General features: G+C 42.2%; 1 protein-coding gene and 1 pseudogene across 8 annotated transcripts in view; one reads left to right on the top strand and one right to left on the bottom strand.

Moving 5' to 3' along the window:
- Positions 1 to 720: 720 nt before the first annotated feature.
- LOC140908855 (ankyrin repeat domain-containing protein 46 pseudogene) lies at positions 721 to 7,489 on the bottom strand (annotated as a pseudogene).
- AFTPH (aftiphilin) overlaps positions 4,036 to 25,364 on the top strand; it is a 57,858-nt gene continuing 36,529 nt past the window's right edge. The window contains exons 1-4 of one of the 8 annotated variants that reach the window (XM_073339502.2): positions 4,036 to 4,246; positions 18,107 to 18,172; positions 21,241 to 21,447; positions 21,991 to 23,885. In XM_073339502.2, coding sequence (XP_073195603.2) covers positions 22,026 to 23,885 — 1,860 coding nt within the window. In that variant the 5' untranslated portion in view covers positions 4,036 to 4,246; positions 18,107 to 18,172; positions 21,241 to 21,447; positions 21,991 to 22,025. Of the gene's footprint in view, positions 4,314 to 4,723; positions 4,821 to 18,106; positions 18,173 to 21,240; positions 21,448 to 21,990; positions 23,886 to 25,364 lie in introns of all 8 variants that reach the window. The other 7 variants (XM_073339499.2, XM_073339498.2, XM_073339504.2 and 4 more) reach the window with 7 other exon arrangements.

The raw sequence follows: 25,364 nt of genomic DNA, 5'->3' as shown, positions 1-25,364 counted from the left end.
CTTTTCCCTGCATCTCCTAATTCTTGCACACTCCACCTGTGGTCTCACAAATTTATGGAATCTCCTCATGAACCTCCTCTTGGTGCTGGCCAAGATGGCCATGCATCATTCTCAGAGGAAGCTGGACAGGGGTTGTGGCTCTGGCAGATCAGGCGCCCGCTCATATCAAGGGCCCAGACCTCACTGAACACTTACAAATATATAACTGGAAACCAGTCCTGTTTACCTGTGTGTTAGCATTATCAAAATCAATATTAGATGTTAAGTCGATAAGAATGTGTTTTTATAAAATGCTTGTAGGATGCTGCATATATTTTTCTCACTCAACTATACACCATATTATAATGTCACAGCAGACATTTGCATTGTATATACTCCTGTCACTATGACCCATCTAACAAGAAAAAAGCCTTGTGTAATGCAAATGATGGTCTCTTACAAGAAGATGTTAAATCCTGTTCATTAAACACACATGGGCCATCCTGTGAGATCAAGGACCAAAGACTTTAAGTGCATTCCTCCTCTCCCCCAGCCACTCCATGAAGAAGGGATCTGCATGGGACCTGTTGCTGTCCGCTTGGGTTCTGAGAGAAGCTATAAGTACAGACACAAGGAAGAATTCTTTATCTCTGGACTGTTTGGGTTCTAACGTGTGTGACAGGGTCGGGCCAGATGGCTATAGGAGAGTAATTTTTTTTTTTTTGCCTCTTTTCATTTGCTTTAATGCACCAATTCAGGCTGAGTTTCCACAAAAGGAAGCACCCCACTAACATAATATGCGATTCTACGAGAGAGAAGGGCAATGACGATGATCAGGAGTAGCACTCTCCAGAAGCCCAGATCCTCCACAAACTCTTGCCATGTTGTGCGGAAGCTGGAAAGAACCCCTGCACCTTGCTGCAGGTTCGGATTAAGGAGGGAATGGCTTTCCATTGCACTTTCACTTTCTGCAGTCTGCCTGGTTTCCATCTTAGAGTGAGCTCCTCTGTTAAATCCTTTCACCTCCTGCTCCTCCAAAGACTCCAGCAATCGAATTACATCCTTATTTACTCCTCTTCGTTTTGCCAGAACAAGTGGTGTTGCACCTTGGTGATTGCAAATATCAATTTGGAGTCCATTAGAGACTAGGAGCTGGATGGTATCCACATGCCCACACAGGTGAAGGGCTGTGTTACCTTGGTAATCAGTGGCCAGTAGATCAGCATCAAATTTGTGCAACAGCTGACAGATGTCTACATTTCCTCTGGCTGCAGCAAGGTTGAGACCAGTTCGGCCATGACTGTCACGAATGTTTGGGTCAAAACCACTCTCCAGCAGCCGCTTGGAATAGTTAAAATAGAAGGCAGATATATTAGCCCCTGGCTAAGTAGGTTCCTTTTCCCTGGGCAAGGTAACGGAAGATTCCAGAACAATCAGGAACCTTCTGGAGACAATTAAGACAGGCTGATTAGAACACCTGCAGCCAGTCAAGAAGCTGCTAGAATCAATTAAGGCAGGGTAATCAGGGCACCTGAGTTTTAAAAAGGAGCTCACTTCAGTTTGTGGTGTGTGTGAGAGGAGTTGGGAGCAAGAGGCAATAGGAGCTGAGAGTGTGGACTGTTGGAGGACTGAGATGTACAAGCATTATCAGACACCAGGAGGAAGGTCCTATGGTGAGGATAAAGAAGCTGTTGGGAGGATGCCATGGGGAAGTAGCCCAGAGAGTTGTAGCTGTCGCACAGCTGTTCCAGGAGGCACTCCAGACAGCTGCATTCCACAGGGCCCTGGGCTGGAACCCAGAGTAGAGGGCGGGCCCGAGTTCCCCCCAAATCCTCCCAACTCCTGGTCAGACACAGGAGGAGTTGAGCTGGACTGTGAATTCAGAAAAACGGCCAAGCTGAGGGCTGCCGTGAAGCTCCAAGGCAAGCAAATCCGCCAATAAGCGCAAGACCCACCAAGGTAGAGCAGGAACTTTGTCACACATGGTAAAATAACCAAACAAGACAGAGATTCCCCCAAGTTATTCTGGGTAGCCCTAAAAGACTTTTGGGAAACTGGCAGATTAATCTCTAGTACCTTTTGAACATATATCTGTAACTCACCTGTACATATATTTTTATATGGTTTGACCTCTCAATAACTCTCATTCCTTTTTCTTAGGTAATGAACCTTTAGTTAGTTTACTATAAAATTGGCTACCAGCATTGTCTTTTGTGAGACCTAAGATGGATATCAACCTGGTGAGTGACTGGTCTCTTGGGACTGGGTGCAATGTGAATATTTTGTGATTTTCAGTGTAAGTGACCATTTATTACATAGTCCATCCAGCTTGCCTGGGTGGCAAGATATACTGGCATGTCTAAAGGGACTGTCTGTGATTCCATTATAAGACTATTGTAGTACTTTGGGTGTTCACATTTGGTTCTGAGTTGGTGAAATCTAACTATAGAACATACCACCAGTTTGGGGTGACTGTCCTGCTTTCAACAGTCTGTCCTGAGGTAGGCACTCACGGTCCTTAGCCACTGCAGACAGTGTGACAGGGGGTTACTTCTGTGAGTGTAGGGCCTATATAATTCTGGATGTTCTTGTTACTTGTATTCACGTCCAGTCCTTTTGTGACTCATGATAAGCTTTTGACCTCAATGGTATTTTGGGGCAATGAGTTCCACAGGCTAATCATGAGTTGTGTAAACATGTACTGTATCTTCTTTTATCGGTTTTGAATTTGCCACCTTCCAGTTTCATTGAGTGTCTCCCCTTGTCCTTGCGTTAGGAGACAAGTAGAACAGAAGATTCCGATCTACCTTCTCCATGCAATTTTTTATTTTGTATACTTTTATCATGTATCCTCTTTTTCACCTCCTCTCTAAGGTAAGCAATCTCCATCTTTTCAGACTCTTTATAAGAGTCTTTCCATGTTCCTACTCAATCTTGTTGGTCCCATCTCTGAACCCTCTCCATTACAACTACATATAATTTTTTCGCAGGCGGCAGCATGGATCTGGGGAAAGAGAACCATAGTACAAACTTCTCCCCCATAACACACCTGGCCTTAAATATCACAATAGCAAGCCCATACCACAAGGTGTTAATTTTCTTTCATTTTTAATTCCTTGGGAGACCACACTTTCCTATTACTATGGCGGAGGCTGATAAGCGCCTAGAAAGGCAGAACAAGGGGCTGAGATTTGCTCTGTCTCTGCATGAGCTTGGGCGAGCCACCTGCTCTCTGTACCTCACTCCTGCCCCAGTGGGTGTGTTACACCACGAGCGCTTAGAGTCACATGATTACCTGGGAATCTCAGATTTTATTTTTTTTAAAGATACAATGTCCTGTCCTCAGGGCTGGTGTCGAGAAAAACTTGAAAAGGGGAACATAAAGGCTCAGCCACCCCAAAGCAAATAAAAATTAGTGTTTGTAAAAGCCTGGTGATTTTTAAGCTGATCTCCTGATTCCTTGAGGCCTGACTGGTGATTTTTTGAATGCATGGGGCTGCCAACAGGGGCGTGAGCCTCCTGCTCTGCGACAGGGCTAAGGGCAGGGCGATGGGCAGGGAGTGTGAAGTCAGTCACCGGCTGTGCTGGTCCCAAGGCTGTGCAGGGAAGGGGGCTGAGTGAGGGGCAATCCCCCCCCTCCCCAGCTTCACTCCTCCCAGCTGCAGGCGCAGCCAGACTCCCCTAGGGTGGGGCTCTCCCTCTCTAGGGCCCAGCCTGACGCGCGAGTCCCTGTTGCCCGCTCAGGGAAAGGGCAAGGTGCCCTACTTCAGCATGGCCGCTCGGGCTTCCATATCGCTTCATAAAGCCCCGACAAAGGCAAACGGGGCCGCTCGGCCCTAATCTAAGATGGCTCCTACCGCTACCATACGGAAAAAGGCCAGTTTGCCCGGGTCCAAGATGGCCGCTGAATCCCTATCCTTACCATAAGGCGACGTGAGATTTGCCCGGGTTTAAGATGGCCGCAGGGCGTCAGGCACCTCCCTGGAAGCCGCTAGGCTACAGGCTGGGGCTTCCGGGCGGCTCCAGCAAGCGGCCGGAAGTGGCGTGTCCGCGGTTGTTGGTCGCGTTGCATGTTGGGAGGAATGGACTAAGTGGGCGGTGGGGGCTGGGTCGGACCGAGGCGGGTTCTGTTGCTGCGGGCTTTGACATGGAGTCCCCCTGAGGGCGGCCGCCGCGGGAGGCCCCAGATAACACCCGCCTGGTCCCTGTGCGGAGCTACCCTCCGCCCGGCCATGCCAGGCCCAGCCGCCCCTGCCGGAGGCCGGAGGTAAGAGACGGGGCCGGGCCGCTGCGCTCGGGTGACAGCGGGGAGGCGGCCGGGTCAGGGCTGGAAGGTGAGACCCTGGCCTCCCCCGCCCCTGAGGAGAGCGTCCCGAGGGCAGGCGTTGACTCCGGAGACACGCGCCCCGCTCCCCCACTGTGCCCTCGCCCCACCCCACCCACAGACTGGGGGGCCCAGGCACTGCTGTGAGGCGACAGCCTGGGGGGGGGAAGGAACCCCCCCCATCTGGGATCGTTGGAGGCCCCCCCACAGTCACACACCCCGCCCTTGGAGGGCCCAGAGGCTGCTCCTGTGGCCCTGTGTCGTGTGTGGGTCGGGTTTCTCCTGGGACCAAGCGGCTGGTGTGTGAGTGAGTCTGACCAGGGCCTGTAGGTTCCTCAATCGTTTCTTTCCCCACTTCTGTGCCTGGCTGTTAGTGGTGAAGATGGGGAAGGCGGTTTGAAGGGCTGTTTTTTATTTTAGATTTCTGTGCCCACCAAAAGGGTGAGGGGAACCTTCTGAATTTCACTCTGCTCCCACAGATGAGTTAAGGTTGCTGCAACACTGAGGTAGTGTAGTGGTAAGTGCTGTAGAAAATCTTAAGTGAATAAATTTGTTAGTCTCTAAGGTGCCACAAGTACTCCTTTTCTTAAGTGAAACAGATTCCCTCCCTTGACGGCTGTCCTTTGGGTCAGTAGATCGCCTTTATTAGAGACAACTGTCACATGGACACCTGATTTCTGTTTAGTTCTCACTGTACTCTAGTAAAGCCATACATCAACAAAACTCACTTGTTTGTCAGAGGTGTGTCTCTAACTAAAGGTCAGACAAAACTCTTCCACCTATCTTGGAAGATATTCCAAAGTGATTGCTTAAAATAGGGGTTTCCTGTTAGAAATGGGATTTTAGTGCATGTTCTGCTGTATTTAATTCCATTAAGAACTATGGTTGGAGGGTTGGGTAGTGTTGTATATGATATGCTATTGGACATTTAAATTGTGCCATGTTGTTCACTGCCCAAACTTTTTTTTTGTCTTTGTATGACGAGGAGTGCTTGACACATTGTTTTAATAATAGTCCACAAACAAATTAAGTAGTACTAAAAGTAATGTTATGCTGTTGTTTTTCAAGCAGAGGAAGTCTGAAGTGTGCCAAAACAAAATTGTCAAAATGCTAGAATGGTTCTGCTTATTATTACATTTCAGCATATACTTGTTTTCAGGATCATACGTGGCTATCCAACGCACAAACAAAAATTGTTTTCTTATTAGAGATGGTGTCTAAAGAGTAAACACAGTAATACTGTAGTTACTTCAAAGTGGTCACTGAGGACAAGTGATTGGCTGCTTGTTAATGGTGGCCCTGCCGGAATGTTTCACTCTAGGCAGTTTCAGTTTAATTCCGTGTACTGCAATATGCAGTTCCTGTTACAGTGAACTTCTGCTCATAAGTCGTTCTGTAGGGGAAAAAAATCTTTAAAAGAGGGTCCCACTGTATTTACTAAGTAATTTGTTTCTCCTATGGTTTTAAATAGAGAACTATATTTCATTTGAGGTACTTTTTAGAAGTTGAGCTCATTGTAAAGTGGTCTTATTGAGTTCTGATTAAAAAATGCTATTGGACTTGTTCTGAGAGTTAATTATTTCCTTTTCATTTATTCAATAGCCATACTATTATGAAGTAGACTTTTGGAAAACTCAGCCTACTTAAGCATAGGAAAAAATGCTGGGTTATATGCTCTGTGAGCGTATGTAGATGCACACAAACTTGCATTTAGGATGAATTGTTTTAAAAAGTCTTCTGTTTTAATTCCTCAGTATAACAACTCCTGTACTGGATACCAGAGATATAACTTAAAGAATACAGTATTAACAATTTTTGGGTGGGAAATGGGGAAGTCACGTTGCTTTTTGTTTTAAGCAGACCTCTTCCTCGTGTGGTTGAAAGTAAATAAAATTTAAATCACGTTAACTTTCATCCGCAGAAAAACATTAACTTAAGTAACTAAGCAAGGATACGCCCAAAACAACACATGTAAATTTCTTTGACTGACATTTAAAAAAAAAAAAAATCCGTTTTTCTCTTTATGTTCAACCCACTCAAACTACACTGCTCAGCTGCTTCTGTAAATGAGGAGGTGCTTGAACAGTGTCTTGTTTTGAAGTGAACTTTTGTTTATAGTAGAGTTTCTTCTAGAAATATTTTTTTTCTCTAAATTAAAGGTTTGGGTTGGTGCTACAGGGAACAATTATGTATTGGCAAAGATATTTGCAAGGTGACCAAATAGGTCTTTCATTTCTATGATTCTAATATTTATTAAATGATTTGAATAATTTGTTTAAAACCTAAGAACCCTTTTCTGAATGAACAGAAGGAAGGTAATTGACTCCATTCACATTAGTGTTTTAGGAAGCAGGTAGCTGGGGAAGGAAATGTGAAACCTGAAGTTCATGTTTTCATTAGAAGACAATGGAAAACAGAGTGTGTTGTTTCAAGTCCTGGACTTACGCAAGTACTACGTTGTTCTTAATATACCAACTATATAGATAACATCATCTGATAAATGATGATTGATGTAAGTCTACTGTTGCTAAGCCAGTACAGCACAATACAGCCTGATGGGTTTTTTTTCTTCTTATCCGTTGAATACATGTTTTTGTCTGTTGAAGGAAATGTTTATTTGCTTTAAAGCTGGTGAGCTGTAGCAACAATAAAGCAGAGGCAGCAGTGACTCTTTTGCCTATTAGAGCTGTACTCCACCTACCAAACTTGGAGTGAACCTTACAAATGAGAGGTTTCAGAATAGCAGCCGTGTTAGTCTGTATTCGCAGAAAGAAAACGAGTACTTGTGGCACCTTATGGCACCTTAGAGACTAACAAATTTATTTGAGCATAAGCTTTCATGAGCCACAGTTCACTTCATCGGATGCATCCGGTGAAGTGAGCTGTAGCTCACGAAAGCTTATGCTCAAATAAATTTGTTAGTCTCTAAGGTGCCACAAGTACTCCTTTTCTTTTTACAAATGAGAATTCACCTCTGGGCTGTTGTCATCTGCTTCTTGCTTTAGTGCATATTAAGTTTGAAGGGTTTGTTATATGTAGTTCAGAGGATATTCTGAAATATATCTGTAAGAACAATTGTGCATGTAGAATCGGTCAATGTTACGCCTGACTCAGGAGACAGCTAATGGTCATCAGGTCATCATCAGGTGGTCCAGAGACACATACACAGAGCACATCAGGGGACATCGTCAGTACCAAGTCGAGTAATCGAGAAACGCCGGTCAGGGGAATAACCCACTTCCTTCCTTCGAACCAAGGGACGCACCCCACCCGTGTACTTACTCACTACACCAATACTGACTTGGACTCTAAATACATTCTATGGGTGGCATAATCGAGATCACTTATCCACTGACGTCTTAAAATCTCCCACACCCCAGTCTGGGTCTGTGCTGGTTATGTACTATGTATATATCTTAAGAACTCCCCAGATGCACAGTACCTTCTTAACTTGTGTAAATTTGATTTTAAACATTAACTTTAATAAAATTTTTATATCTGTAACAGTTGACCCATGGTAACATAGTTCTAATGGTGTGTAATCAGGTACCTAAAATTTATACTTAAATACTGAGTTTCATGCCGAAAAATATTGCTGACTTAGTTGAAAACTGTTCTAAAGTGAAACTTCAGAAGCAGTTAATGCTAAAATTTGTGAGTCATCTTGTAATATTTATGTATATTATGGATTAGTAGTTTGCTCTGTATGCAACAATACAATGTGTATTTCTGCAAATCTAGACCTTAAATTGATTCACAGTCAATGACTGTAGATGGCTATATGAATGATAGAAATACTCATTCTCTGGTAGTGAAGTTTTAGAAGATACAGCAACTGAAACTTGGTTATAGATTATTAAGGAAAAGTATTGAATCTGATTTTGTTAAGGGGACACTGTCAATTCACATTGGGCCAAAAATTTACATTGTATATTTAAAAGTTTCCAAAATCTGCTAGGACTAGAAACATTAATTTAAGTGAAAATATTTTATTGTTTTAAGAAATTCCTCAGCCCGAACATAATGCTACTTCCTAAAAACTAAAATAAAATTTTAGTCCTATTTCATTGCCCAATATGAGTGAAATACAAAAAGTAAAATGGCAAAAATTAAATGTATTAACCATGAAACAATTTAAAATCTAATCTGATATTATTAGTAACCCAGGAAAGGACTTTTTTCTAACGTTTAAACAACTGAGTCTCTTGAGTTTCATTTTTATTTTCTTTTTACAACCTAGCACTTGCTAATGGAAGGCTTTGCAGACTATTTTAGAGCTTACTGAGACCACAGACAATTGATGTAAAATGTTTATAAAGGGATTCAAGAGAAAATGGTATTGATTATTTAAAAATGTTGTGTACATTATGTTTTGTAAATACAAGCAGAGATGAATACAGGTCATATTTTTAGACAAAATGAACATACTAGATCTAGAAAACAGCTATTTTCCTCAACTGTTCAGTGTGTCCCAGCACTTATGGTGTTCTGGAACTCCTGCTGCAGAAATCTTACTGTTGTGACAGGGATAGAATTGAAAACATTGATTTATTTTTCAGGGCTGTCAAAGGTAAAATCTTCTTGTGGATTTTACCGGTAAAATCCACAACACAGAAAAGAAAATTAGGCTTAGTAATTAAATTTAGAAACAAAATTAAGTTATTCCAGTTTGATCAGTAACACTCTTCCTAGGATGGGTTTTTTGGTAAGTAGGAGTGTTGGGAATAAGATGGTGATTTTCTCTCACTGTCCACTCCAATCACTCTAAACGAGGAGTGGGTTTATATACTGCATCTCTGATTTTTTTCTTCATTTTTTCTTTCATTATTAGCACATCACCAGTGCATTGTCTAATGTTCTGAAGTTATTATTTAGAGGATTAGAAGTAAATACTCAAGGCCATGGCTCTCCTCTCTATTCCTATTCTCAAATGCATCACTTTGGTAATGTTTGCTCTGCTGTTGACCCAGATGCAGTTGATTATTGCATGACTTGAACTTAGTGCTGGTTCAAGGCTATTTTAAGGGTCATGGGGGGAAAAAATGGGGATTTAGCTTGATAGGCCAGTAATGAGTAGAGTTATAAGAGAGGAAGATGTCTTTCAGTAGAAAACAACACTTTGGTGTCCTGAGGATCACAAATGTCATTGAGGTAGTTTTTGTTCCCATTTAAAAAAAAAAACAAACCCTGCAAAGGCAGGAATAAAATGCTGTTGAGGAAGGGGAGATAACAGAAGTTAGTGACTGAGTCCATTTCACTGCTGATGCTGGTTTTTTCACCTAAAGCACTTAAATATTTTAGTGATTGGTGCTAAAGAAATCTCTAACAGCACATTTTTTGATCTTTTATTTTCCAGTCTACTTTCAGGTGTCTCAAATGATAGGCTTCCTTCACTTCCTCCGGGGAGAATCAAATATGTTACAATATTTTATTGTTGGAATGTCTTGCTAATCAGCTTCAATTTTTCACTTCTTCCAACTACTTTTAATTATACTTTTTTACCATCTTAAATAGTAATCTCCCTCCTTAATGTTTACACCTTTAAATATGTCTCCCCTTTAGCTCTTTTCTTTCCTTATTAGTCCATTCCTGGCATGCATATTTTTGTAGCTCTTCTACAGCCTACCTCTGAAATTGGATGCTCAGAACTGGGCACACTATTTTGAGTACAGTATTGTCTTAAGAGCTAGATAGAAAAAGGAGGTACACCCTTGCTGCCTCTGTGTACATTTCCCAAAATTACATGGGTGTTTTTTCCTGCCATATCACATTATAAACTAGCTGTAGCTGTGTAGTTGACAAAGTCGGGCTGTCACAGGGCAGAGCCCGTTGCCCCTCTGGGCTCCCCATTCCCAGCCATGCTGCGTCCGCCCCACTCAGAGTCTAGCTGGTCCTTGGCTCCCAGTCCAGCTGCTGCCTGGGCTCCGCGCTCTGAACTGGGCTGCACCTGCCTGGCTCCCCACAGGTGCTGCCTGGTGCCTTGGTACTGCTCTTGGTCCTGCCTGGAAGCTCCTGCTCCCCATTGCAGCTGGGCTTCCTTTAGGGAGCTGGGAGCTTTAGGGTAGTTGCTGAGCTCCCCACTGGCTACCTGGAGGCTGATGGCTCCCCACAGGGAGTCTAGTGGCTTCACAGAGGCTCCCAGGAGCCACCCGGATTTTAGGCACGGAGCTCACAGGTGGGAGCCCAACTGTGGCAGGGAGCCAAGAGCCCCAGGAAGCAGTTGGGTTTCCGGCGGTGGGAAGCAGCATGTGGCGCTGAGAGCCCAGACTCTCAGCCCCACATACTGCCCCTCTTAAGTTGGTGGAAGAGCTCCTGGTGAGACATGCACCACCAACAAAAGGAGGGTAAAGTACAGCGTTCCCTCTAATTTTTTATGTCCATGTGCGGAATGAATTTTGTTATGTGCACCACTCCGGAGGTGATGTGTGACACATCACCTTCATATTGGTGCACATAACAAAATTCATGTGGTGGGAGTGAGGCCTAGAGGTTCGGAGTGTGGGAGCGAGCTCAGGGCTGGGGAAGAGGGTTGGGGTGCAGAGGGGGTGTGGGCTCTGGGGTGGGGCCAGGGATGAGGGATTTGGGGTGCAGGCTGCCCTGGGGCTGCAGTGGGGAGAGAGGACCCCCCGGCCCCCTCTCACTGCAGCAGCTCGGGGCTGGGGGATAGGCTCTTTTCCCTGGCTGCGGCAGCTCCAGCAGGACTGCGCTGAGCTGAGGGAGGGGCTCTTCTCCCAGGCAGTTGTAGCAGACCTGGGCCGGGCTGAGGAAGGGGCTCCTCTCCCACAGCTGCAGCAAGTACAGGACTGGTCCGTGCTGGGGCTTGGGGCTCAGGGCTGCAGTGGGGAGAGATGCCTCTCCCCGCTGCGACAGGTCAGTGCTAGGGGAGAGGCATCTCTCCCCACTGCAGCCCTGAGCCCCTGCATGGGGCTTAATAGGCAACTGCACGGCCACACAGCTTAAAGGGAACAGAGGGCTTGGCTACACTTGCAAATTACAGCGCAGTAAAGGAGCCCCGGGTGCCCTAGCTCACTACCTGTCCACACTGGCAAGGCACACAGAGCGCTCTGACTCTGCGGCTACAGCGCTGCTGGTTCTCCACCTCAGCAAGTGGAATAACGTTTGCTGCGCCCCCGCTGGAGCGCCATAGTGCCAGTGTGAACTGTACTGCGCTCTGATCAGCTTTACTGATCGCTTTACTGCGCTCTGATCAGCCTCCGGAAATGTCCAATAATCCCCTTAAGTCAGTAGTTCTCAAACTAGGGCCGTCGCTTGTTCAGGAAAAGCCCCTGGTGGGCCGGGCCGGTTAGTTTACCTGCCGCATCTGCAGGTTTGGCCAGTCGCAGTTCTCATTGGCCACTGTTCACTGCTCCAGGCCAATGGGGGCTGCAGGAAGATCGGCCAGCACATCCCTGGGCCCACTCTGCTTTCCCCAGCCCCCATTGGCTTGGAGCAGTAAACCGTGGCCAGTGGGAGCTGCGATCGGCTGAACCTGCAGACACGGCAGGTAAACAAACCAGCCCGCCCCGCCAGGGGCTTTTCCTGAACAAGCGACAGCCCTAGTTTGAGAACCACTGCCTTAAGTCAAGTGGCCACTCTTGTCATTGTTTGGAATCGGCTGTAGGAATGTGGAAATGCCTGTTGAAAGCGCCGTTTCTGACAGCCGGCTGCTTATCTCCTCTGAGACAAAGCAACCATTACTGTGGAATGCTCTGTGTGTGTGTGTGAGAGAGAGAGAGAAGAGGGGAAGGGTGGGGGAGGGGGGCCTGCTGCTGTCTGAACTTACAAGACAGCATGCTGACATGCTCTCAGCCCCCCAAAAGCCCTCCTTCTCTCCCCCCACATACACACAACGCACTCCCTGTCACACTCCACCCCACCACCCAATTTGAAAAGCACGGTGCAGCCACTTGCATGCTAGGATAGCTGCCTATAATGCACCGTTCCCAATGCCGCTGCGAGTGCTGCAAATATGGCCACGCCAGCGCGCTTGAAGCTGTCAGTGTGGACAGACTGCAGCACTTTCCCTACTGTGCTCTATGAAGGCTGGTTTAACTCAAAATGCTCTACATCTGCAAGTCTAGCCATGCCCTTAGGTAGAGTGGACCTGAACCACCGCAGTAATTACTAACATTACTTAAAGTTGACCTAACATAGGTCAACTTAGTTTCTAGTATAGACATGCCCTTAGAAGTAGGTCTGTGGAAATTGAAGCTGATGTAACTTTGTTTTCCAGCCTGCCCAATGTGTATACTGCGCCCACTTGCCTCCTACACATTGCCTATGAATTTGGCCCACGGTTTAAATATAAAGGAGCCTAAATTGGGGTAACTCTCAAACCAAGGAATGAGAAGTAACTAAGGGAACAGTATATGAATGTGTAAATTTAAAGTCGGGGGTGGTCTACTTTAATTTACACTTTCTTCGTTTCCAAGTAGTTGGTAGAACATGTAAATTAGATAAACTCCCACTCCCTTTATGCTCTCGCAGTGTTAAGTGCTTCTAGAGTTGTTGGAGGTATCTAAGGATGTCTGACTTATACCATCTTAAAAACCACCTCTGAATTCAGCTCTTAGAGTTTGTGATTTATCTGTGGTTATGTCTACACTACACTCTGTCCACAAAATTTGTGTCACTCGGGTGTGAATATTCTACTCCCCGAGAGACAGAGTCGCTGGTAGAACTGAATTTGGAAATGGGACTTCCCAAATCCATGATTAGGGCTGGTCTGCAATCAATGTAGTAGGGATCGATTTAGTGGGTCTAGTGAAGACCCGCTAAATTGATGGCAGAGCGCTCTCCGGTTGACCCTTGTACTCCAGCTCTCTGAGAAGAGTAAGGGAAGTTGACTGGAGAGCATCTGCTGTCGACTCAGTGCAGTGAAGACACCAGGGTTAGTTGACCTAAGCTACGTCGACTCCAGCTACATTATTCACGTAGCTGGAGTAGCGTAATTTAGGTTGACTTTACCCCGGTAGTGAAGACAAGCCCTTAGTCCACTGGACCACTCAAACCTGTCATCTGTCACTCTCTGGCCTCTTTCAGCATTATTGCTTTCCAGTTTTCACTCTTCCATTGAATATTTTTATTTCAGATTAAATTTCTTGAGATGTATATACTTTTGTATTTTTTATTTAGAAACTGATGAAACTAAGAGCTGGTATAACATAACTCACCTTGATCAAAATTAAATATTCAGAATTATTGCTCTAGTTTGCCTTTAAAATAAAATGTTCATTTGCATGGTGTTGTCAGTGCATCCTTTCAATAGCAGTAAGTTTGTCAGTAGTTCCAATGCCCTTATAATTGATAGTCATGGAAATATAAAGTTACAAGTTGAAAACTTGAAACCAGTTTGCAACAAGTCATGTAACAAGAAAGTAAGCTTGGCATAAAAATTCTTTTGAATGGTAGGTGAAAGACTGTAATGGACCTGCCTAAGAGATACGTTTGCAGGTTTTAATGGTCCTCATGGAAAATGAGCTCTTTGTACAGGTTCTCCAAACATATATTCTTGCACTTTATGCAGCAATAGTGGAGAACATATATCTGTATAACATATATAGAGAAAGATAAAGGAAGCAAAACATTATAGACTATACTGAATATGGCCCAAACCAATTTTATTTGTAAAACTTAGAGGTGTGGTCAGCTCTGGGAGAAGCTGTGTGACTTTCATCACTCAACACTGACCTCTGTGGATCAAAATAAGCTTTATGTAATTCAAATGGAAATACAGTCCTCTTCTTTTAACACAGAAGCCATTGTGGGATCTCAAGTTGTTGAGAAGAGAGAACTAGGACTCCTCATCATAGTACAAACAGTCTGGTCCTCTAAGGCTATGGCTACTCTACAGAGCATACAGCGGCGTGGCTGTACCGATGCAGCTGTGCCACTGTAGCGCTCTTAGTGCAAATGCTGTAAGCAGATGGGAGAGAGCTCTCCTGTCGACTTAGTTCCTCCAGCCCCTGCTAGCAGCAGTAGCTATGTCAGTGGGAAAAGCTCTGTCTACACTGATGCTTAGGTCAATGTAATTTACATCACTCATGGGGCTGCCTTGTTCACACATAACTTATACCAACACAAGCTATAGTGTGTACATAGGGAAGTCAGTTGCCTCTTTGTGTTGGAGACTGAGATAAGACTTAGAACAAAAGTGTATGCATGACGCTTGTGATCATAGAATATTATCAGGGTTGGAAGGGACCTCAGGAGGTCATCTAGTCCAAACCCCTGCTCAAAGCAGGACCAATCCCCAGTTTTTGCCCCAGATCCCTAAATGGCCCCCTCAAGGATTGAACTCACAACCCTGGGTTTAGCAGGCCAATGCTCAAACCACTGAGCTATCCCTGCCCCCTATATAATATAATATAACCACTGCTTTTTATAACCATACAGATATGGAAAGGTCATGAATGATAGTTAATGTTTTTTTTCAGTATGTGTCTGAATAGGCATTGGAAGTTAAAATTCACACTCTATAGGGGAGGATAGGAGTGTGACTGTTCAATCCAGTTTACTTACGGTAGCAATATTGGGCATGATCTTCCAATTTTTCTGCCTTTGAGTACAAAAAGAGAATTGGAGCTGCTCAGAAGGAGGATAACTATTGTTGAAGGTGCATTTTGTATTGAGAAGAAACTGATCCCTCTGATATATCTAAGTATGATTCTAAAAGTGAGTTTGTGAAAGTGTCCAAACAAACCGTTTAGAGGTGAACAGTCAAGGACACATTCCTTTACCTCACATTTAAAAAAAATAAAAATAAAAAAAAAATTAGCTCTACTGCCAGGTTAGTACAAACTTCAAACCATGGAAATAAATGCCTTCCTTACATCCTCTCGCACACAGTGGCACTTTCTACAAAAAAAAAAAAAAAAATCCTTATTTTAAACCAATTGCAGATAAAGCTCTGTTCATAAATTCATGTTTCCAGAATTTTCAAATGATTGGATCTTGGAATAAGCTCTTCTAAACTTCTATTTCAGAGCCATCTTCTCTAAAGGGTAGGGTGGGATAATTTTATATATTTCTCTGAAGGAGTTAACCAAGGCGTGTGTGTGTGTGTGTGTGTGTGTGTGTGTCTAAATGGCTCTAATTGGATGGGCACAAACCCCACAGAAAGAAGGAAAACCTGTTTTGCCAGATTGTATAGGCAGTGGTTCTCAACCAGAGGTACCCGTACCCCTGGGGGTACACAGAGGTCTTCCAGGCAGGACATCAACTCATCTAGATATTTGCCTAGTTTTACAACAGGCTACATAAAAAGCACTAGAGAAGTCAGTACAAGCTAAAATTGCATACAGACAATGATTTGTTTATACTGCTTTATATATTAAACTTTGAAATGTAAGTACAATATTTGTTCCAGTTGACTTATTTTATAATTATATGGTAAAAATGCTTGCTTTCTTTTTTAAAAAGTGTGCTGTGGTACTTTTGTATTTGTATGTCTGATTTTTGTAAGCAATTAGCTTTTAAGTGAGGTGAAACTTGAGAGTACCCAACACAGATCAGACCCCTGAAAGGGGTGCAGTAGTCTGGAAAGGTTGAGAGACACTGGCCTAGAGTGTCTCAGAAGATGTTTAAACTGAGAAAAGAATTCTCTGTCACAAAAGATAAACCCACAATTCTAGCTCTTAGACTCCATTTGAGATGTCAGACAAAAGCAGGGATTAACAACTAAAGGAATTAATGAAGAAAGCTGTCATGCTGAAAAGCCACAGATTTTACAGAATGTTAATGTCTGAGTGCATGACAGTGGATTCACTTCAATACTTTGTCTTGGGAGAGGGAAGCTCTCACAGTAAATCCTCCTTTTTTTTTTTTTTTTTTTAAGATTCTGAATTTTTAAAAAAGAAATTTAGCCTGCGAGCTGAAAATTCTAATGCTTGTTTCCTTTTCATAGTGAGAGTTGATAGTATTGCCATCTCTTAAACTGAAAAGTGTAATCAAATTCAATTTTTGCCATTTGAGTTAGCCAATCTTAGGAAAAAATGGCATGATTTTTTTCCACTGAATTTTTAACTTAATATACTTAGTTTTTTCAAGAATTTGAAGACAGATTTATCCTTTTATGTACTGTGATGCACCTTTCCTATGCCCCTGTGAATTAATATATTCTGTGTGTGTGTGTGTATATGTGTATATGCAGGTACCTCCTCCAGCTCCCCCAACTGTTCTCTTCTCTCCCTCCTTCCCTCCCCACAGTATCCTCTTTTTGGGAATGTGAAATATGGTAACCCTAAGAAGAGCTCCATACATACATGGAGCTCTTCTTAGGGTTACCATATTTCACATTCCCAAAAAGAGGATACTGTGGGGGGGAAGGAGGGGGAGAAGTGGAGGAGGTACCTGCATCAAGGGTACTTACTGGAAGGTGGGGGGTAGTTTCACTCCCTGTCACTGTTGCAGGGTGGCTGGCATAAGTCCAAGATGCAGTGACAGCCATCCCTCAGTGCCTCCCTGCAAGACCCTCCCAAGGGCTGGGAGCTGGGGCCTGGGTAGGCAGGATCCGGCAGCTGTGGCTGCAGGGAATGGACCAATCAGAAAGTGGACCAGTCAGGGCTCTTTCTGAGCTCCAGAGTCTGCTCTGAAAAAATCTCAGACATTGCCTGTTTGAAAAATCCACCCAAAAAGAAGCTCAATAAAGAGACAATATCCAGGAAAAACCAGACGTATGGTAATCCTAGCTCTTCTGTATTTGTTACAATTGAAACACATATGTGTGATCTTAACACATCAGAGCTTCCAAATAAGTCATATGATATACATGTATGTAGTTGAATATGCAGTTTATTTTTAAAAAGACAGTTATTTTACATGGGGCTAGATTATAAAGTTAAATATACAAATGCTAAGGCGAGATGCCAACTGGCAAAGTTATGATTGCTGAGAGGCGCTGTAACTTGACATTTCACAAGTCTTGACCATTTAAAATCATTTGCAGGTCCTGTTGCAGGATCTAGGCTTTAAACAGTTCCATTGTGTTGCTGTGTACTAATTACTAAACAGTTGATCTGTTTTATTCCATTCTAGTGGTGGATTAAGTGATCCCTGTCTCGTTTTTAAAAAGCTTTGAGATAAACGCTATATATACACACAAAATCATCTTTGGTAGGGACATTGTCTAGCAATAAGAATTACGTTTCTTTTAAATTCATTGGTGTTTGCTGTTCATTTCTCACCTGAAATCCTAATCCTTAGTGTTTGACATCAGTTTTATTAGCTGTGGAGATAAATGTGGTTTTTGAAAGGGTTGAATTCATGTGATGTATAAGCAGCAGGAACAATGAATCTGATTTCATGCAAATCCCTGAATTTAAAAAAGCAAATTCTCCACATGTGGTGATAGTGCAAAATAGATACAGGCTGAATGTTTTCTAAACAAAAAGCTTTCAAGTTTAAGCAAGGCTTCTGACTAATTTTTTGAGGATTAATTTTGGTGCATCTTTCAATTAACATAGAAAATTTGAAATAGCAGTACAAGTGTTTTCATCTTCTTTTGCTACTGAAAATGTAGCTGTCTTGAACTCAGATCGTGTATAATAAACATATAATAAGTATAATAAAATCAACTGTTTAGTAATTAGTACACAGCAACACAATGGAACTGTACAGTCAATATTTAGTGGAATCTGAACTTCTTAGTCAATTTGGTGACATTTTAAAAAGTTTGCAGGAAAAATGTTAGCAAGACATTGGCCCATATCTTGTATAAACTAGAAGATTTCTCTAATTACCTTTCTCCCCCAGTCATTTATTTTCCCTCCCTTTGTTCATATCCATGTACCCCTGATGATGCAGATAGAACCCACTTCTCAGCCCTTTGCTGCTTCTCTGCCAATCAGATGGACCACTGAATTGTATAAGGTACTGTTTTCCTGGGACCTAAAAAGTACTACCTTTTACAGCTCTTTAAAAACTTGATGGCCTCTTGAATGGGAAGAGCAAACCAGACTTTTGTTTTATTACTGAACTAACATAGCTACCTACGCTTCACAATACACCACATGTTTGTTAGGGCTATCAATATCTATTCTAATGTATTTTATTAAATTTTTAAAATGTTTTCAAATTTTGTTCCATTCTCTTCCCCCCTCCCCCCCATTTCTTCTGCCCCACTTCCCTTTTCAGTTAGAGCTGAACATTTCTAATGCTTTGTTCAAAAACAGAGTGATTTGGTCACCGACAACATTACAGAAGGTAGCATCGCTCTGGAGGTTATGTTCTGTTAAAGGTGAAATGTAAAGAAATAAGTTAGGAGTTTGTGTGTCCTTTTATTACTTCTTTCTGATTGAGAAACATGTATTTTGTTTTTCCTTTTAAAGAAATGTTTAAAGAATTGTCTGCTTGGATTTTTTTTTTTTTTTACTTGCAGAAAAATCAGGAATATCAAATCTAGCAAAAACAGGGAAAACAAGAGGTCAGAAAGCCAAAAAGTAAACTTAAGGCTACAGAGTTATTTGTTTTTTAAAAACAGATTAAACTTTCTCTACCTTTTTAAGATCATTTTAGCTGCTACTACAGATCCACAACCAGAGGTGAAAAACTGTTTGTTTTTATGGTATAAAAAGCTAGTGGTTGTTTGTTAGTGGTAGATATTATCTAAATCAGTGTTTTTCAACCCGTTTTCATCTAAATGACTGGAAGACTATCTTCACTGTTTGAATTCTTAATCTTTTAAGTCTCCCTTGAGTTCGAATAATCTTAAGGTAGAACAAAATTCAGGTCTGAAATGACACTTAAGGCTTTAATTTATTGGGGAGAAGGGTTATGAAGCCAGATAGCTATTCTTAAAAACAGTGTGCAGAAAATGCCATATTTTAAAATACTCGTAATTGTATTATTTACATTACATTGACTTTAAAAGGGACAAGAACTTAATGAATATCAGTTATTCTGTTTTTAAAGAAAAGTGTGAAACATATGACATCAAATGTTCTTTTATGGCTTTTTAGAAACTTGTCTTTACTAAAAACTGAATATTTAATAGACATATTTTTTGCGCCTTTCCTTCCAATTTGAGTCCAGTGGTTAATTGGGCCAAAAGAGGGATGGCAGCCCTCGGATCACTCAGGCTTGATCTACATTAGAGTTAGGTCAATGTAAGGCAGCTTATGTCAACCTACTTATGTCAGTGTACACACTACAGCCTTCCTCCCACTGATGTAAGTGCCCTACTACATCAACATAATAAGTCCACCTCCACAAGAGGCGTAGGCTTGTGTCGGTGTAGTTAGGGCAACACAGTATCTGTGTAGACACTGCATGTTACTTACATGGTCTGTTGGCTGTCATTTTTGTCATTCATCCATGCTGGAGCCGCGAAATTGAAAAGAAAGTGGTCTGTCACCCCAAAATGGGTGGGGGGCTCCGGGGGAGCCAAGTTGTGCACAGTGGGCTCCCCGCTCTGAGCCGGGAGCGCACTCCAAACTCCCAGTGGAGCGGGGGAGCCGAGAATCCAGACAGCCGACAGGCTTCCGGCACAGAGCTGCGTGTAGAACTGCCAGCCCTGGCTCTCAGGCTCCCACACTGTCCCTCTTAAGTCAGTGGAAGTGCTCCTGGTGACAGAAAGAGGGCAGTGTAGACAGAAACCTGTAATTATTGTGGTGGCTAAAAGTCAACCTATATAGGATTTAAGTTTGTAGTGTAGACATACCTTCAGCAATTGTTCTCCTGTGTATTTAAAACCTTACTTAAAACAAAAGGCTTGTCTACACTACAGATTGAGGTTGACCTACAGCCACTGCAGTAATTCAATCAGCTGTTGATGTCCACACTACCCTCCTTCTGCCGGTGGTGCATGTCCTCACCAGGAGCACTTGCATCGACTGAAGTGGGACATTGTGGGATACTGACAGCTGTGTGGGGCTCACAGCTGGAGCCCTCCATCCACCCCGGTGTGACAGCCTGAGCTGTGAACCCCACCTGGGGTTCAATTTCACATCAGGAAGCCTACCAGCAGTGGAAGTTAACATTCTTGTCAATTTCACAGCTCCAGCTGAGTGAGGGGCTGCAGAGGTGAGGCAGTGACAGCTGTGAAACTGATAAGAATGACAGCCAGTATAAGTAACAGTGTCTACAGGGACAATGCATCTCCCTAACTCCACCGACATTAACTCCACCTCCATGAGAGAGATAGTGCTTATGTTGGTGTAGTAGACCACTTACTTTGGCAGAAGCAGCATTCTAGTGTAGACACTGACATAATTAGGTCGGTGTAAGTTACCTTAGGTTACCCTAACTGTAGCATAGGCCAAACCTTTGTAAGTAGCTGAAATAAGTGGCCTGCTACAGGAACATAACTACCAACAGTGAAATTGTCAGTTTCATGGCTCCAGCTGTGAGCAGCAGGTTGCTGGGAGCAGGGACAGTCCTGAAATTGAGAAGCCTGCTGATAAGCTCCATGCTGTGAAATTGAGCTGGCTCCAGGCTCACAGCTCAGGCTGTCACCCTGGGGTGGGTGAGGGGCTCAAGCTGTGAGCGCTGCACAACTGTCAGTGCCCCACAAGTGCTCCTGGTGAGGATGCGCACCACTGGCAGAAGGAGAATAGTGTGGACACCAACAGCTGATTGAATTATTGCGGTGGCTGTAGGTTGACCTAAATAGTGTCAACCTAATTTTGTAATGGAGACAAGTCCTTTGTCTCTGAGGGTATTAGGGGAATGCATCCTATAGGTTTCCCTTTGGACAGTACATTCAATGATTCTTTAACTAATCAGAGGAGGTCATATTGATGAGAGACGCTAACCCTCTCCTATCCATCCCCTACGCTGAGCGTGCTGTTTCTGCAGACTCTGACTTCCAGTTTCTACCTATTTAGAGAGGAAAGTTTGAAAAATCTAACTTTGTTTTCCACAGCATACTGACTTTCTTAAAAAAAAAACAAAAAAACCCACCACCAATTTCTGTATAATAATGGTGTTTTCCCCCCCAGCACCAATAGACTGAAAAATATCCTGCTGAGTGAGAAGATGTGAGTTTCTTCCTTTTAAGAAAGAGCCACCCCATATTGGGACCAGATAAATCAAATCCATATTGTGGATTTTCCTACAAAATATCATAAACATCAGCACTTCAACTATCTTCTATGCTCTAGCAGTTTTATTCCTGTTTTGCTAGTTGGGATAAAAATATATGAAAGGTACAGTGGTACTTACATATCTAACTCTTTCCAGTTACAGATGTTCTAGCTTGATGGACTGACTTTACTATATTGTACCGTCAAGGGATTTAGCTGCTAACTGAAAATTCAGTGAGCAGAAAGCATGCAGTGATAAAACTCTGCTAGAATGCCATTGGACTGTTCCATAAAACTTGTTTCAATGACTTTCATAATACGCTTTCTTGACCTGATGATTATTCCTTTTTAGAAATAATTTTACTACACTCTCAATAATTGGTTTGTTAAAGCTACATCAGACACTTCCTGTCTAGAGCACTGAGATAAATGTGATGCAATCTCTAGCACATTTTGTGAATACTTTATCTGATGACAGAATACAACTGTTTCCCTTTTCTAATGTTGCCCATGCAGTGCTTATATCATTTTTTCTTTAAATGAAATGTGAAACAAAATATTACACACTAACAATCTCACTTTTTTACAGTATAACTGTAAAACTGCATAATAAATTGCAGTTTTTTATATGTCAGAAAAGTAATGATGTCTGTTTTTCCTCTGTAGATATAAATTAACCTTCTTCTAAAAGGAATTAAACAATGGAACCAGACATAATTCGGATGTACTCTTCTTCCCCTCCACCACTTGACAATGGCGCTGATGATGATGATGATGAATTTGGGGAATTTGGTGGATTCTCTGGTGTTGGCACTTCTGGCGTAGGTTTTGCTGATTTTGATGCACCAGACTACAGTAATTCAAAGGAGGAATTTATACCCACAAACCATTTTATGCCAATTCATGATTACTCTGACAATGGAGATAGCCTTGCAACTTTTAACTCTGTTAAAAATGGTAAAGTTAAAGACTGCACTGCAGAACTTCCTAAACCTGCTAAAGAACTCTCTGATATATCAACTAATACCAGCAAAGAAAAATGTAAATCTAGAACTTCAGGTACTTCCTTTGATGTAAATCTGGAAGATCTAAAGAGAATAGGGGAACAAAAAGAGAACATTGGGAAAGCAGAGGGTTTCTCCTCTGAAGGCATTAGAACTGATATGAAAGTTACAGGCCAGGACCAGCAAATAGACACTTGTAATGGTGAGAAACTCCCATGTCTAGAGATTCTAACAAATGGTTTTGCAGCACTGGATTCTGTAAATCCTCAGGGAATAGAAGATCTGGACAGCGTCAGTGACTCAAAGGGACTAAAAACTACTAGCACTCATAGCACTGAGTTAAGTTTAGACTCTTTGCCTAGCCCAGCTGAGGATTTTGCAGATTTTGCTGCATTCTCAAACAATGAAACAATCCATTTAGAAGAACCAGGACATAAAATATGCAAAGTTTTTAATGAAACAGAAGCACTGAATGTACAGGAAAACCATATAATAAATAGAGTGGCTCAACAAAGTATTACAAAGGAAGTGTCTTCAGATAGAAGCTATGAATATGAAGGAGAGACTTACACTGAAGATGAGCAGGCTTGCATTTCAGAAACCAGTTTAGTAGATGATGAAGTCGGTAGTAATTGTGAGCAAGACCCTACAGCACTGGAACATAATGACTTCATCATTTGTAGCACACCTCAAACAACGGAAATTTCAATAGGCACTACTGAAAATGCAGAAAACACTGGAAGGCGAAAATATTGTGACATTGGGAACAGCAAAGAACTTGATTTTTCTAGGGCTAATGATTCTTCAGAAACAGAAAGTATCAACTTTACTAAAATTCAAAACCCCACCACTGATCCTGCAGAAGAAACTGATTTGGGTGATTCTGAAGATGTAAAGAATGGTGAAAGTAGCATTGAATTTCTGTCTTGTAGTGATACAAATGAAAATGATTTTTGCACAGTCAGTGGTGCATCTCCCGCTTTTATTAGCGATACTCAAGAGTCAGTGAATGATTTAAGTTTAGAAGAATCTTCTGAACAATCTGCACGCTTCAGTGAGCCAAGTGGTGAATTTGGTGATTTTAGGGATATAAGTATTGTGTTAACTGTTGACAAACAAAGGTTAGGTCACTCTGAACTAAATCAGACATTAGAATATAGAGCTACCAATATGCTTTCTGACTTGGAAGTCCCACCTCTTGCTGAGTTGGAAAACGGAGAGAATAGTGAATTTGGAGAGTTTGATTCAGTGCCAAAACCTCAAGATGAGTGCAGTGCTATTCAGGACTCTGACGACTTTGCAGACTTTAGTTCAGCTGGTTGTAACGAAGCTGCAGAATGGAATGCTTTTGAAGATGAACAGAAAGAAAGCTGTTGTTGGGCTGCTTTTGGAGATGAACAAGCTGCTGAATCTCATTATAGAAAAGAGACATGGCAGTCACATAGGACAGATCCATCTCTTAGTATTGGCAGCCCAGTGACCCATCAGACTGACGGTGTTGCGTTGGCATCTTTAGAGGGAGCTGTCAGTCGGCAAGAATCAGCACCTTCAATTCAGGTAACTTTCTATATTTTGTCCCTTTTTTGGATTTTTTTGAAATTGCTTTATAAGGCTTACATCACCGTGTCCCTATTTTAAAAATAATCCATTGTGCATACAGTTCTTTCCCAGTGCACATTTTTGAATATATATAAAGCAGTAGCTTTTGTGTATTTCACAAAGAATACTTGTTACGAGAATTTTTATTTGGTTTTTGGAAAATGTATTCCTTCCACAGATGTATTCCTCTGACAGATGTAGAACTCCTTTGAAGTTTCCATTATGGAGAGGCACTTAGAGACTCACCAAATGTGTCATCTTTCAGCTGTTCCATAGATGGACTTACTGTTTTGGTGTATAGAAACAGCTTCAGTGGTTTTCATTATCATTTGATGTACAGATGCAAAATAATACAATGGTGTTCTTTTTAAATCAATACTCCTTTTAAAAAATTGTTTTAAAGAGAGTAATTGAAAGCTGATAGGTCTCCTAGTCCCTGAAATGTAGTCTGTTAAAATAAGTGACTGATAAACTGATCACCAATCTTAATCTTTTTTTAAAAATCTTATAACGTAAAGTGTTTTCCTAAGACTTTTACTTGTCACTTAGTTCCTGTTCGTGTTGTCCTCTCTGACTTCCTCGTCATGCATAGTCAATCTGTTACAAAATTGTTCCTGGTCTAGTAGTAAAATATGAAATTCTTTCCCTAATGCTTTAAATCTTAAGGTCACACTAATTAGAAAATTAAAGGGTCAATTGTTATGAAAACTCCTATGTAAAACACTAATTTGTGGGGGGAGGGAGGTTAAACATTATGGCAAAGGTATTAATATTCAAGAGTGATTTCTTTTGATCACTGCTATACCTAAGCAAGAATATGGGGATAGATGATTCTTCAAAAGATGCTGGTAACATTCATTGCATTTTTGCCTTATTGCTAATTGTGTAACTAAATACTAATTTCTAACTTACTAGCTGGGCTTTTTCTTCAGTCATCTGGTTCTCTTGCACCAGGGTAGATGTTTGAATGTAGTTGTACATTCTTGACTTCAGAACAACTGTACTGAGTTTAAAGCTCCCTTTGCTGAGCATGTGCAGTGTAGTTGTAGCTGTGTAGGTCTCAGGACATTAGAGAGACAAGGTGGGTGAGGTAATTTTTTTTTTATTGCACCAACTTCTGTGGGCAAGAGAGAGAGAAGTTTTTGAGACAGAGTTCTTCTTCAGGTCTGGAAAAGGTACTCCGAGCATCACAGCTAATTGCAAGGTGGAGCAGACTGGTTATGCTAAAGAATTTGTTCCACCTTGCATTTAACTGTGATGCTAAGTATTTCCTTATCTAATTGATAGCATTCTGTATTTGTGTGCTCACTCGATGTGATTACTGTTTTAAATGCAAAAACTATACCAGTACTGTATAGTGGCATGGTTGAGATCCTTTCATGGAGGGGAAAAAATGAGTTATTTATCAGTAGCTGGAGTCTTCCAAATGTTGACTTC

This window comes from Lepidochelys kempii, chromosome 3, assembly GCF_965140285.1.
Source record: "Lepidochelys kempii isolate rLepKem1 chromosome 3, rLepKem1.hap1, whole genome shotgun sequence".
Classification (NCBI taxonomy): domain Eukaryota; kingdom Metazoa; phylum Chordata; order Testudines; family Cheloniidae; genus Lepidochelys; species Lepidochelys kempii.
This window is presented reverse-complemented; position numbering and strand designations above follow the sequence as displayed.